Here is a 15,554-nt window from a genome sequence, read left to right as displayed (position 1 = left end):
TGACAGCAGTGGGGTTTTATACAGCTCTTCTAGGAGAGCTCATCTATTTCCATTACTTCCACTGTCTTCTGTAGATGACTCCTTAATCAACATGTCTGATGTTAGTACTACAGACATCTCTCTTTCAAGCTCAAGTCAGCCATTTCTACATTTACCTGGACCTTTTGACCCTGTTTTTTTGCAAATGTCCCTGATGGTGCAATGGTAAGCACCAGGCTGCTAACCAAAAGGTTGGCAGTTCAAACCCACCAGCAGCTCTGAGGGAGAAAAAAACCTGGCACTTTACTCCCATAAGGATTACAGCCTAGGAAGCCTATGGGGAAGTAATAGTCTGCCCTATAGGGTTGCTATGAGTCCAAATTGACTCGATGGCACACCATAGCAATATTAAAGTAAGGGGGCATTGGTGGTTCAGTGGTAGAATTCTTGCCTTTGATGCAGGAAACCCAGATTCAATTGCCAGCTAATGTACAACCACCACCTATCTGTCAGTGGAGGCTTATTTGTTGCTATGATGTTGAACAGTTTTCAGTGGAGCTTCCAGATTAAGACAGACTAGGAAGAAAGGCCTGGTGATCTACTTCTGAAAAATCAGCCATTGAAAACCCTATGGAATACAGTTCTACTCTGACACACATGGGGTCGCCATAAGTTGGAATCGACTTGATGGCAACAGCGGTGGTAAGGTATCATTATTGATTCATTTCCTCAGGGTATTTATTGAAATGAAAACGCACCCACTTTTAGAAACCCTGATTGACTGAGTGAATGTGGCAGCAGGAGTTGTATAGATTCCCCTGCTAATTTTCTGGGGACTCAGCTCTCATTTGCCCTTTGAAAGTTCGCAGAGTATAAACTGACCTCCAGGAAGTGATATGGTTGGAAGTTTTAGGTAGAATGGTTGGAGGCAAAAATGAGAGCTTTTACAGCAATCTTTTGAATTCACTAAATTAAAAAACTGTTTTTAAAGGAAGTTACCGCCTCACTCCTGTCAATAAAGCATGAACTTTAAACTGTTTCTTAGTATAGCCTTGGTAATGAGCTTCTGCTCACCATCTGTACTTTTAAATCAGGGATAAAACCTGGGGCTCCTTGATGGTGTTGGCGACCTCTAAAACTCTGCATTAGTATGCTAAATTTCTGAATGAGCTTTCTGTAACTAGTAAGACTCCCACAAACAGTTAAGGACTAACTGCTGCCATACACTCTTCTTTGTTACTGCTGACATGAATTTATGGACAGGGTTCCTAGGATTAAGGTAAAATCTGAGACTAGATGATACGAGAACTAACCATGCTACACTAGGATTTTTATCTTTTAACATATTCTAGTAGCCTTGGGTACCTCCTATGTAACTATAGCACAGCAGTAATTCAGAAAATCAAAAGTGTCCCTACTTTAGACTGCCCAAATGTAATAGTAGTTACTTTCTAATAATTATTCTCAAAAACTTTAATTTAAAAAAAAAAAATATCTAATTATATAAGCTGGTATCTTAAAGAACCTGATGTAAGCCAATAGAGGCAAAAGCACTTGACTTTTAAAATCATAACAAGTAGCACAAATTTAATGTTTAAGTGCCTCTGTTTAAAAAAAAACCAAAAACTTATTTTGAGGTTTATAAAGGCAGAATAACTAGGTTTATAAGATTCTAGGATTATTCTTATACAACCTATTGCCACTGAATTGATTCCCACTCATAGCAACCCTCTAGGAAAGAGTAAAACTGCGCCACAGGGTTTCCAAGTCTGTAAATCTTTACAGAAGCAGACAGCCACATCTTTCTCCTGCGGAGCCTCCGGTGGGTTCAAACTGCTGACTCTTCAGTTACTATCCAAGTGCTTAACCACTGTACTACCAAGGCTTCTCTTCTTGCACAACAGCAGTTCTCAAAGTGTGGTCTAAAAGTTCCAAAAGGTCATGGAGACCTTTTGGCAGGGTCTCCATAAGGTCAAAACTATTTTCATAATAATGTTAAGATGTTATTTACCTTTTTTCATGCTCATTTTCTTAGGAGTTTACAATGGAGTTTCCCAGAGGTTACATGACGTGTAATATTAACAACAGATTGAATGCAGAAGTCAGACGTTAAATAAACTTGCAAAATTGGAAATTAATGTCTTCTCATGGAATTGTTTTGTTGTTTTGGAAAATAGAGTTATTTTTCATAAAGTTATTTATATTAACGTGTAATTAGTTTATTATTAGTGAATTAACATACTTTTTTAATTTTTCCCTTTTTATTTACAATATAGTAAATATCAGTAGATATAACCCAAGTACTTGAGTTCTTCAATAATTTTTAAGAGAGTATAAAGGGGTCATGAGCCCAGAATTTGAGAATAATGTTTATTCCTTCCTGGTTACTTATTTTTAGGAGATTGATGTACATAGTGTTTCTATCAACTGGAACAGACTTGGCAACCTTAGACAAGATAGGAGAAGATGACAGGAATTCTATTTCCCTTTTTCCTTAGCATCCCACCTTCAGGAATGAGTGCTTTCTCTTCAAAATTATCCATCTTATCTGTCAGGAATCTCAATATCCTCTGAGAGGTCATACCTCAACTAGGTGCCATGAGGAAAAATATATAATTAAAGTAATTTATACAAAAATACAAAGATGAAAATAGATTTTACCTTAAACATATGCAGACATTTACATTTAATGAGAAGCTACTTAATCTAAAGAAATGCCAACTGGTAAAATGTTATAGAAAATTCATAGGGGGTATTGCTAACTCCTAGATTGAGTTGTGTGGCGAAGTAGGGGGAAAAAAGTCCTGAAAGCAAATATATAATATTTAGCAATCTTTAGAGGAAATTTAATTAAAATAGCCTATAGAATATTAGTCATTAAATTGGGTTGACCGTTTATTGTCTATTATATACAGGTCCGAAAATTTATAGTTTTAATTCTGCAAATGATTCTGGTGGTCCTGCAAGTCTGGATAAATCTATATTGAAAGTAAGTAGCCAAGGTTTTGAGTCATTTCAAGAAATGTTGCCTTTTTTAAAAAAGATCTATTTTTAAATATAAGAAATGTTGGAGTATTTTAAAGTTTTGGAAGTAGTACTCTAAGAGCTAATCTGTACTAAATAAAGGTGAATTATAGCACATACATTGAGAACCTGTAAGAAATTAGAGACAATCTGGATAAGGTCCAAACTTTTTTAAACATGGCTTACATGTCCTTTCAGATCTGACCTAGCATAACTTTCCGGCCTCCTCTTCCATTACCTTTCTCCACTTAAAATTTTACTCCATAGAATATCTCATTGTTCCACAAAATCTATATGGTTTTATGACTCCAAGCTTTTGCTCATGTGTTCTCTGCCTAGAAAGCCCTTCACTCCCCTTCTCCATTTGTCACCTCTCTGAATTCCTTAACATGCCAGGCTGATTTTCTTGGTTGTCTCATTAACACTTCATATCTCTTTTTTAATAATTGCCATGCTAGATTATAATTTATTTTTATGTATGTTTCCTGTGCTAAACTGAACTCCAAAAGTATATTTTTGTGCTTCACTTATGGTAGGCATTCAGTTAAAAGTAATTGTAGGTAGATGTTTATGTCCTCTTAGGTTTAAAAATATGGAAACAACAGAAGATAAAATGCTAATAGGAGGAAAGTCAACAATTACTTTAAAGCAAAGATGAAAAGATAAGGGGCAGGGAAACTAGAGTACTGGAAACAGAACAACCAGAATGCAATTAAAGAGAATGTGGACACATTGTAAAAAATGTAACCAATATCACTGAACAATTTGTGTAGAAATTGTCAAATGGGAACCTAATTTGCTGTGTAAATTTTCACCAAATACACAAGAAAATATTATTTTTTAGAAAAAGCTAATAGGAGAAAATAGGAATGAAACTCTGGAAGCCAAAAGAATTTGTGTAACCTAATTGTTTCTATTTATACATAGTTTTTACTTGTACGAAGACTTTTTAATATAGCATTCATTCTTTCAGGTTGTGTGCTTGGGCTGGTTTACATTAAGGCATATTTCTGGCTTCCATCCCCAAGGATAGGATATTGCTGTCTTTGTGATAGGAACCCAGGAGTGGTACAAGGACAGTGTTTTGAGACATCTGCTTGGAAGGGCTTCATAAAAGTTTTTTTCCTAGCTACTGTATTTGATTTTTAGCTGAAATTTTGAGGTTGGTTAGCAGGGATATAGAAAACTATGTGATTTGCTTCTATTTATTAACTATTGTTGAGTAGTTGAGCTTCTAATTGAAATTACCTTTTTGGCTTCAACAGGTGGTAATTAATAACAAACTGGAGCAAAGAATTATTGGAGTGATCACTGAGCATAAAAAGCAAAATAATGACAAGGGAGTGATTTCTGGAAGACTTACTGCCAAAAAATTACAGGTATTTTGCAAACTGTTTAGTTTCTTATTTTTAGCGGGGCATTTTTCAGACATCTACATGTGAGATAAAATTACTTTTCAAGTTCCATTGAGATTTCATGGAGACTGTGTTTCCATCTGTAAGAATAGGGAAGGAATTGTGTCAGATGCAACTGAACACATTAAAATGGTTATACTCCCAAAATTATATTATTTAGTATCTACTATATTAGACCTTCTGCTAGTTACTTTGCTTACGTTTTCTCTGATACAGCAGTCCTACAAGGTACAATAAAACCTGCAAAAGCCAGAAGCTGTTAAGGTGGAAACCTGGCAGAGATGGAAAACGCAAATATTTTCCACTAATAGAGAGTGATAGGAAAGTGGTAAGACTGCCCCCTGTCAAAGGCAGAAAAATTGCAAGACCCAGAAAAACAAGGCAGTCCCTTTGAGTTCCGGCTCTCACAGGTTTCACTGTATTTTACCCCATTTTGCAAATGAAGGAATTGAGGCTTGGAAGGGCTATGTAAGTTATAGCCTAAGGTTATTCATTACTAAACAGCAGTGAGCAGAGTCTGGGTTTAAACCCAACACTCCTTGACTCTAAAGATCATGCTTTAGAAAGAACATTAAAATGCTTTTTTTTAAGTATAAAACAGCACTGCTTATAATAAAAAAAGAAAAGAAAGCACCCTAAGTGGTTAGCAATAGGAAAATGTTTAATTAAACTGCGGTATGTCTATCCAGTGGTATATCATGTAACTATTAGAAGTGATGATGAGGTGTTTCTAATAACTTGGGAAGATACTTATATTATAATGTTAAGTGAAATCTGTTTTTAAAAAAATCATAGAAAAATGACTGAAAGTAAACATACTACACTGCACACGGTGTCTTTGGGTAGTGTGAATGTGAATAATTTCTTTTAGTCCTTTTTATTTATCTGTAGTTACCAAATTTTCAGTACAGGGAGCACATTTAATTTTAACTGAAAGAACAAAGTTTTTAGTTTAAAATGAATTGGAGTTCTTACCTTTAAAAAACCATCTTTATGGATCAAGTGGTCAACAATGGCTCTGAAGCAAAGATGAAAGGGTAAAAGGGTAAGGGGCCAGGGAAACCAGATAACTGGAAATGAAACACCCAGAATGGAATTAGTAAGAATGTTGACACATTGTGGAAAATATAACCAATGTCACTGAACAATTTGTATGGTAATTGTTAAATGAGAACCTAATTTGCTGTACAAACTTTCACCAGAAACATAATAAAATATTATTTGAATAAATAAATAAAAATATAATGAATGGGGGAATGAAATCAGTAATGAGAGAAAATTGACAAATGTTGACTTTTCTGTATTTCCCTTTTATAGGATTTATACATGGCTTTACAAGCATTTTCATTTAAGACAAAGGACATAGAAGATGCCATGACTAACACCCTCTTGCATGGAGGTGATCTTCATTCTGCCTTGGATTGGCTCTGTTTAAACCTTTCAGATGGTAAGCAGCATTGTCATAAATTTCTTTCTAAAACCTTTTGAAATGGTTTCAGTGTTTGTGTCAAGGTTTTGATTTTAATTTTTCACTGTTATAATTATTTTTTAAATGTTCTTAACTTTTTCTGTACTTTCAAGTATATTCTTTTTAGAAGTTGTGATTTATGGAAGAAGAAATTATTTTTTGTTTTCCTTTCAGTTGTTGATTGTTATTTTATCATGTACGAAATAAAAACCAAACCAAACTCATTGCCATCAAGTCAGTTCTGACTCATAGTGACCCTATAGAACTGTCCCACATGGTTTCCAAGGCTGTAAATCTTTACAGAAGCAGACTGCCACATCTTTCTTCCATGGAGCGACTGGTGGGTTCGAACCGCTGACCTTTTCGGTGGGCAGCCAAGCGCTCAAGCACTGTGCCACTAGGGCTCCTGTACATGTAACACAACTCTTAAATTCTCCAACTTTGCCTATCTTTATTAATAGAGAAATTGATATATCTAGAATGCAAGATACATTCGTATGCTGTATTTTCTTTCTCTTTTTTTTTAATAATATGCTAGGGCAGTTGCAATTTCTAGTTACATAAACCATTGGAGTATAGATGAATTAGCCATGCATATGTAAGATTTTCAAGGATGGGTGTAATGCTAAATAGGCTATCTATTTATCCCTATAACTGTGTCCCTGGAACCAATTAAGCTGTATCTCCTGGTTTTGGGTTCAGAAAATAGGGCTATCTGGTTTTGGATAAATAATATTTGATGAAGCAGAGGATCGGGATTATAATCTTTGGCAAGAGCAAATAGCTTGTGTGAACTGATTAAGGGTACTGTCATATACTATGATAGGCAACCAAAGAGTGGGAAGGGTAAAGATCTTTTTATGAAAACTGAGGAGCCTAACAAAGGGAAGGTGAAATAAATGGCCAAATAGAAGTAGGCTGTCTGTCATCTGATGAGTGTGTCCACATCTAGTTCAATAATAAAATCAGGTTCATCACAGAATTTCTATTATTAGAAAATGAAAGGTAGAAGAAAATTAGGTGCTCTACGTCTAGGCCAAAGCTTTATCAGATCTTTCGGATATAAATGTTTAAGAAAGGGGCTCAAGTAATCTTGTCAATGTGTTTTTAAGCCCTATAGCATTAGTTGTTGTTAGTTACCAGGGAGTTGGCCCCAACTCATAGCAGCCTTATGTATAACAGAATGAAACATTGCCTGGTCCTTCACCGTCTTTGTGATCACTAGTATGTTTGAGTCCATTGTTGTGGCTATTGTATCTACCCATCTCATTGAGGGTTTCCCTCATTTTCGGTGACCCTCCACTTTACCAAACGTAATGACCTTTTCTAGCTATTGGTCTTTCCTGATGACCTGTCCAAAGTAAGCAAGCATTAGAATCTCCAGTTATCTATTGAGTAGAAGCCTTACCTGTGTAGTCACTAAGGTAGATACTGCCACTTTGATCTTTTTCATAGTTCACAGAAGTTCCAACTAGTCAGGGAGCACAAACTACTCTTCCTGTGAGTGACCTGTGTTCTCTCCCTCATCCTGTATCTCCTCTCATCTCCAGTTGGTAGACAGAAGACTGAGAAAATCACTAATACCCTGTAGGAAAAGAACCTCCTCACACGCTGCTGTTAGTAACATAAATGGATATAGTTAGCCTTTCTAGAAGATACTTAAGCAGTATATGAACCAACAATTCTGCTTCTAAAAATTTATCCTACTGAAATAATTAAAAGCGTGGAAAGATTTATTTATAAGGATATTTATAATAGTAAAAAGCTGGTCATAAACTAAATGTCAGATAATACGTTAATGTTCTGAACATTTTTCACTAGTCTTATATTGTGACAAAATCAGTGTTCTATTGGTTTAGATAACTGGAATTTATCAAAATTGTTTGAGATTAATGAGCTAGGATTGGAACATTGCTTTATAGAGAAATTTTACTTGTACCACAGTCATCATATAGTAGGCAAATAATAAATGTTTGTTGTATTGGAGTGACATTTGACCTGCTGTGTGTAAGAATTGAAAGAATTTATATGCACGTCTTTCCTGTTTCAGGGGAAAGATATGACAATCTGCTCCCATAAAGATGACAGCCTTGGAAACCCCATGGGGCAGTTGTACTCTGTCCTGTAGGGTCGCTATGAGTTGGAATCAACTCAACGGCAGTGAGTTTGGGCTCTCCTATTTAGCTATGATATTTGCTATAGAAGTAGAATAGAATACCTACAATAGGATACAACAGAAGTAGGAGAGATTAGTAGACACTGCTAAAGAAAATTTGGGAGATATAAAATAAAAGCACCTATTTGAAATGTTAAGAGTATAAAAGCAATTTGAGAATAAGGAGGTTTGTGTATGTGTGAGGAGCCCTGGTGGTGTAGTGGTTAAGAGGTACAGCTGCTAAACAAAAGGTCAGCAGTTCAAATCTACCAGCTGTTCCTTGGAAACCCTAACAGGCAGTTCTGCTCTGTCCTATAGGGTAGCTATGAGTCAGAATCAACTCTGACACTGAGTTTTGTAACAGGTGTATATATGAATATGCCAAGGATAGCTTGATGTTTTGGATGTTTTTGTGGTGGTTTATTGTTTTGTTTTGTTTTTGGTGATGGTTTCAGAATTACAGCATTTTGTTTGGTTTTTGTTTGTTTCTGACTATAGAATTAATGCATGCTTATGATTAGTAATTAAGATCTAGGAAAATGTAAAGAAAATAAAAATTATTGGTAATCCTACCAATCAGAAATAACTACCATCACTTTATTATTTCTAGCCAGTTGTTCTGTTTTTTCAACATACACTGTTTTATATTTTGGTTTTTTTCACTAAACCTATAACCATTTTAGCATGTAGTGCTAAAATGACAGTGAAATATTATAAAATGACAGTGTAGTCATTATAAACTGACAGTGTAGTGTTTATATTATAGGTCTACAGTAATTTAATTAATCATTTTTCTATTATTGATCATCTAGTTAATTTCTGAGGGGCTCAGTGGTTAAAGTGCTCGGCTGCTGACTGGAAGGTCGGCGCTTCAAACCTACCAGCCGCTCTGCGGGAGAAGGACGTGGCAGTCTACTTCTGTAAAGATTTACAGCCTTGGAAACCCTACGGGCCAAGTTCTACTCTGTCCTATAGGGTTGCTATGAGTGAGAATCGACTCAACGGTAATGGGTTGGTTAGTTTCTAGTTTCTCCCTCTAAAAGTAATGTAGTGAGCATTTTTATATATAAAACTTTATTCATATTTGGAATTGTTCCATTGAGATAGATTTTTAGAAATGAAAGTAGTGGATCAAAGGATATAAACATTTCTAAGGTTCTTGATTCACATTGCCAAATTGCTTTCCAGAAAGGATTTTACCAGTTTATCTTTTCAGTAACAATAAATTAAATTGTCTATCTCCCCTCTTCCTTACTGTATGTAATGCTTTTCCTCTTAATATTGGTCAGCTTGGTAGATAAAAAATAGCATATCGGTATTTCAATTTTTAATGTTTTAATTTTTAAGATAATTTATACCTCACTGATTACTGTTGAGATTGAATATATTTGTATTTGTCATTTATATTTTTTCATGTGTTAATTATCTGCTCTTGTTCTTTATGTTTAACAGATATTTGTATTTTATGTATTGTATGCATGTTTATTTTTAACACAATTTATTTTATTTTAAGATGCACTTCCTGAAGGATTCAGTCAGGAATTTGAAGAGCAGCAACCTAAAAGTAGGCCAAAATTCCAGTCTCCTCAAATACAAGCCACTATTTCACCTCCAGTGCAACCAAAAACCAGAAAACAGGAAGAAGACTCTAAGATTAAGGTAATTTAGGGATTAAACATTTAAAATTCTATGAAATCAGAATGAAGCACATGTAGGAGTTCATGAGTATAAATACTAGATTGCTATAATATTTTTAGGAGCCCTGGTAGTGCAATGGTTAGGTGTGTCGCTGCTAACCAAAAAGTCAGTGGTTTAAAGCCACCAGCCATTATGCATAATGAAAAGAGCTGACAATCTGCTCCTGTAAAGATTACAGTCTAGGCAACCCTAAGCAGCAGTTTTACTTTGTCCCATAGGGTCGCTATGAGTCGGGATCGACTTGATGGCACACAACAACAACAACAAATAACATTTTTACTTACTAAAAATAAACAATTGGTTTGTCAAACATCTATCACTGTCTGTTTTGTTTATTTGTTGCATAACAAGCCACCCCAAAATATAGTGGCTTAATTAGAGAAATGCAAATCAAAACTACAATGAGATACCATCTCACCCCAACAAGGCTAGCATTAATCCAAAAAACACAAAATAATAAATGTCAGAAAGGTCGTGGAGAGACTGGACCGCTTATACACTGTTGGTGGGAATGTAAAATGGTACAACCACTTTGGAAATCGATTTGGCACTTCCTTAAAAAGCTAGAAATAGAAGTACCATAGGATCTAGCAATCTCACTCCTTGGAATATATTCTAGAGATTAAGAGCCATCACACAAATAGATATATGTGCACCCATGTTCATTGCAGCACTGTTCATGGTAGCAAGAAGATGGGAACAACCTAGGTGCCCATCAGTGGACAAATAGATAAACAAATTATGGTATATTCACACAATGGAATACTATGCAATGATAAAGAACAACGATGAATCCGTGAAACATGTTATACCATGGAGGAATCCGGAAGGCATTATGCTGAGTGAATTTAGTCAGTCACAGAAGGACAGATACTGTTTAAGACCACTATTATAAGAACTCAAGGAAGGGTTTAAACGCAGAAGAAAACATTCTTTGATGGTTACGAGGGCAGGGAGGGAGGGAGAAGGGTATTCACTAAATAGATAGTAAACAAGAATTATCTTAGGTGAAGGGAAGGACAACACACAGTACAGGGGAAGTCATAATAACTGGACTAAACCAAAAGCTAAGAAGTTTCCTGAATACAACCAAACACTTTTCAAGGAACAGAGTAGCAGGGGTGGGGGTTTGGGGATCATGGTTTCAGGGGACATCTAGGTCAATTGGCATAACAGTTTATTAAGAAAATGTTCTGCATCCTACTTTGGTGAGTGGCATCTGGGGTCTTAAAAGCTTGCAGGCGACCATCTAAATTGCATCAGTTGGTCCCAACCCACCTGGAGCAAAGGAGAATGAAGAACACCAAACACGAGGAAAATATTAGCCCAAGAGACAGCAAGGGCCACATAAACCAAAGACTCCATCAGCCTGAGACCAGAAGAAATAGATGGTGCCTGGCTACCACCGATGACTGCCCTGATAGGGAACACAACAGAGAGTCCCTGACGGAGCAGGAGAAAATTAGGGTGCAGAACTCAGATTCTAGTAAAAAGACTAGATTTAATGGTTTGACTGAGACTGGAGGGACCCTGGGAGACATGGCCCCCGGACTCTCTGTTAGCCCAAAACTAAGATCATTCCCAAGGCCAACTCTTCAGACAAAGATTAGACTGGTCTATGGGACATAAAATGATACTTATGAAGAGTGTGCTACTTAACTCAAGTAGATAAATGAGACTAAATGGGCAGCTCCTGTTCAGAGGTGAGATAAGAAGGCAGAGAGGATCAGAAGCTGGTTGAGTGGACACGGGAAATCCGGGGTGGAAAAGAGGAGTGTGCTGGCACAGTATAGGGAGAGCAACTAGGGTCACTTAGCAATGTGTGTGTAAATTTTTCTTCGAGAAACTAATTTGAATTATAAACTTTAAAGCACAATAAAAAAACGACAACAAAAAACAAAATGTGGCTTAAACCAACACTTCATTATTTCTCATGATCTGTAATCTGAACTGGGTTGAGCTGGGCAGTTCTTCTATCTGCTGGAGCTAGAACATCCAAAATGGCTTCTTTACTCACATGACTAGTGCCTCAACTGGGATGGCTGGGACAGCTGGAGGCTGGCCAAGCATCACCCTTTCCACATGGTGTCTCCACATGATTAGCTTGGGTTTCCTCACAATATGGTGGCCTCAGGTAGGTTGGACTTCTTACATGGCATCTGGCTTCCAAGACCAAGTATTTCAAGCTTCCATGTATAAATTCTTATTATGCCTTGGCTTGTATGAGTCTTGCTAATGTCCCATTGCTTGAAGCAAATCACATGGGCCAAGTGCAGAGTCAGTGTGGAAGGGGATTACAGGGTGGCATGAACACTAAGAGGTGTAATTCATTAGAGCATTACACTTAAATACTCTGCATGTTACAGAACATCCACGGAAGCGTCATCCTCATAAAGCCACTGTTTTTCAAAACATAACACTAGTTTTTAACAGTTCTCCTTTCATTCTTTTTTGCCCTTTTATGTAAATGTATTCTTTGGATTCTACAAGTTTAGACTTCTTAAAGTAAAGTTGCATTCAATTCATTTGCTCTTCACTGAACAATACAGCATAGGATATTTGAGGCTTACGTGTCTGCTGTCTTAGAATGTAAAGAACATAGAAAGCAGTGACGATGATAGTTGTGACATCTTTTTCTAACTTTGGTTTCTTCAGATATTTGTTTTCTCTTTCTAGCCAAAAAAGGAAGAAAAAAATATGGAAGTTAATATGAAAGAATGGATTTTGAGGTATGCAGAACAACAAAATGAAGAAGAAAAGAGTGAGAATTCTAAAAGTTTAGAAGAGGAGGAAAAATTTGACCCTGTGAGTAGAAATTTGTATTACCATAGGCTTCTGGCTGGATACTCGGCAAGATATTTAACTTTTCTGAATTTTAGTTTCATCATGTATATTGGAGAAATACTTACCTCTAGAGGTTGATGTGAAGATTAAACAAGATAACACTTAGAAAAGAACTCGGCACGATTTAACTGCTGAACAGATGTTAGTTACATTTCCCCCACATTTAAAGAGATAATCATTAAATATTTATTGAATAATTGTTATGCTTAAGGAGTATGCCAAATTTTTTGGTAATAAAAAATAAGTAGTCACATTCCTTCACAGAGGAAGTCCAGAGTCTGGAGAAAGAAAACATTAATGTCATATGATGAACTAAAAATACAAGGTAGAAGAAATATAAGGTTAAGTGAAAAAAGCAAGTTATGAAAAGAAAATATTTATAATATATATATCTGACAAAGGACATCTATCCATAATTATATGAAGAACTTTTAAAAGGACAACAGACTCTTCACAAAAGTAGATATATGGATGGCCAATTAACATGTTAAAAATACATTTAATACCACTAGTCATGGTCGCTATGCATTGGAATCGACTCTATGGCAGCGGGTTTGGTTTGATTTGGTTAGTCATCAGAGAAATGAAACTACGATGAGATAGCAGTATATATCCATCAAAATGGATATTTAAAATTAAAAAGATAAGCTAATACCATGTGTTATAGCAAATGGTATAGTTGTGAACTGGAACACTCATACATTGTTCGTAGGCAATGGTGCAGTCACTTTGGAAAACTGGCATTTTCCCATAAACGTACACTTACCATACCAAAAAATACCCATTGCCGTTGAGTTGATTCCGACTCATAGCATCCCTATAGGACAGAGTAGAACTGCCCCATAGAGTTTCCAAGGAGCAACTGGTAGATTTGAATTGCCAACCTTTTGGTTAGCAGTGCCAGCCGGGCTCCCTACTTACCACATGGACCAAAAATTCCATTTGTAGGTATTACTGAAGGACATGAGAACGTATGTCCACAAAAAGACTTGTACAGAAATGTTCATGGCAGCTTTATTCATAACAGCCAAATACTGCAAACAACCCAAATGTCTGTCAACAGGTGGACGGATAAACAAATTGTGGTATAATTCCATTGCATATATCCGCAACGAAATACTACTCAGCAATAAAAAGGAACCAACTACTAATACACAGAACAACATGAAAGAATCTCAGAAACATGCAAGAACGAAGCCGAATACAAATGAGTACATGCTGGATGATTTCATGATGTTAAATTCTAGAAAAATGATTTATGTAAAATCAATCTATAGTGACAGAAAGCAGATCAGTAATTATCTAAGTCTTAGAGATTGACTATAAAGCATTATAAGGGAACTTTTTGGAATGATGAAAATATCCTATTTCTTGATTGTGGTGGTTACTAGGATATATACATTTATCAAACTCATTGATCTGTACACTTAAAATGGGTGCATTTTATTGTAAGTAAATCATACCTTAATGAAGCAATGGATGAAGATTTCAGTTTCTCTACATCCTGAGCAACACCTGTTGTTTTCCTTTTTTTAAATCATAGCCATCCTAGGGGATGTGAAGTGATACCACATTGTGGTTTTGATTTGCATTTCCCTGACAAGTGCTCCTTAGAAGCAAGGATGGTGAGACTTTGTCTCACATACTTTGGACATATTATCAGGAGGGACCAGTCCCTGGAGAAGGACATCATGTAAAGTAGAGGGTCAGCGAAAAAGAGGAAGACCCTTAACGAGATGGATTGACACAGTGGCTGCAACAATGGGCTCAAACATAGCAAAGATTGTGAGGATGGTGTGGGACTCGGCAGTGTTTCATTCTGTTGTACATAGGGTCGCTATGAGTTGGAACCAACTTGACAGCACCTAACAATGACAAATGACACTGAGTGTCTTTTCATGTACTTATTGGCTATTTGTAGTTTTTCTTTGGATAAAGATCTATTCAAGTCCTTTTCCCATTTTTTTAATTGAGTTGTTTGTCTTTTTGTTGTTAAGTTGTAGTAGTTCTTTATATATTCTTGATATTAAACACTTATCCAACATCTGGTTCCCCAAAATTTTCTCCCAATCTGGAGGTTGTCTCTTCATTTTCTTGATGAAGTGCTTTGCTGAACAAAAGTTTTTAATTTTGATGACGTCCCATTTATCTATTTTCTCTTTTGTTGCTCATGCTTTTGGCGTCGTATCTAAGAGTCTTAAAAACTAGGTGCTGAAGCATTACCCCTGTTTTCTTCTAAAAGTTTTTACAGTTTCTGTTCCAACATTTAGGTCTTTGATCCATTCTGGCTTAGTTTTCCTGTAAGGTGAGAGGTATAGGTCCAGGTTCATTCTTTTCTTTAGGAAATCCAGTTGTCCTAGCACCATTTATCAGGAAGACTATTCTCTGTCCACTGGGTAGACTTAACGTATTTGTCAAAATCAATTGATCATAGATGTATAGGAGAATCAAAGATTTTGATACAATATATTGACTGTTAATAAACTAATTTTTCTCTTTTCTTCATTTCCGCCTCATCATCTTATTTGGAACAGAATGAAAGGTACTTGCACCTTTCAGCAAAACTTCTGGATGCAAAGGAGCAAGCAGCTACTTTTAAACTAGAAAAAAACAAGCAAGGTCAAAAAGATGCTCAAGAAAAAATAAGGAAATTTCAAAGAGGTAAACACTTTAAAAGTTTTAGATGTGTAAACGTAATTGTCCTTTCCTTGTTGGCCTTCCTGGGATGGAGTTAGCCTTTTTTTTTTTTTAATGTGTCTTCTGTAAAAACAGCTCTTAGGTCTCAGGTAACATAAAAACAGGCAGTGGGCTGGATTTCGCCCACAGACCACAAAATTTTACTCCTGATTTATACCATAAAATACTATTTGCATTCAAAAAGAGGTGGATTCACTCTTACTCAACATTGTGCTGAAGGTCCTAGCCAGAGCAATTAGGCTAGTAAAAGAAATAAACGGCATCCAGATTGGTA

General features: G+C 36.1%; 1 protein-coding gene across 2 annotated transcripts in view; it reads left to right on the top strand.

Annotated features, from left to right (window-relative positions):
• DHX29 (DExH-box helicase 29) overlaps positions 1-15,554 on the top strand; it is a 62,142-nt gene that overhangs the window by 2,973 nt on the left and 43,615 nt on the right. The window contains exons 1-7 of one of the 2 annotated variants that reach the window (XM_023734976.1): positions 669-686; positions 2,895-2,968; positions 4,269-4,382; positions 5,736-5,865; positions 9,555-9,700; positions 12,416-12,544; positions 15,118-15,244. In XM_023734976.1, the coding sequence (XP_023590744.1) occupies positions 5,745-5,865; positions 9,555-9,700; positions 12,416-12,544; positions 15,118-15,244 (523 nt within the window). In that variant the 5' untranslated portion in view covers positions 669-686; positions 2,895-2,968; positions 4,269-4,382; positions 5,736-5,744. Of the gene's footprint in view, positions 1-668; positions 687-2,894; positions 2,969-4,268; positions 4,383-5,735; positions 5,866-9,554; positions 9,701-12,415; positions 12,545-15,117; positions 15,245-15,554 lie in introns of those variants that run through there. The other variant, XM_004380468.2, reaches the window with a different exon arrangement.

This window comes from Trichechus manatus, unplaced genomic scaffold, assembly GCF_000243295.1.
Source record: "Trichechus manatus latirostris isolate Lorelei unplaced genomic scaffold, TriManLat1.0 scaffold00074, whole genome shotgun sequence".
Taxonomy (NCBI): Eukaryota; Metazoa; Chordata; class Mammalia; order Sirenia; family Trichechidae; genus Trichechus; species Trichechus manatus.
The sequence above is the reverse complement of the archived record's forward strand: the minus strand, read 5'-3'. Positions and strand labels throughout refer to the sequence as shown.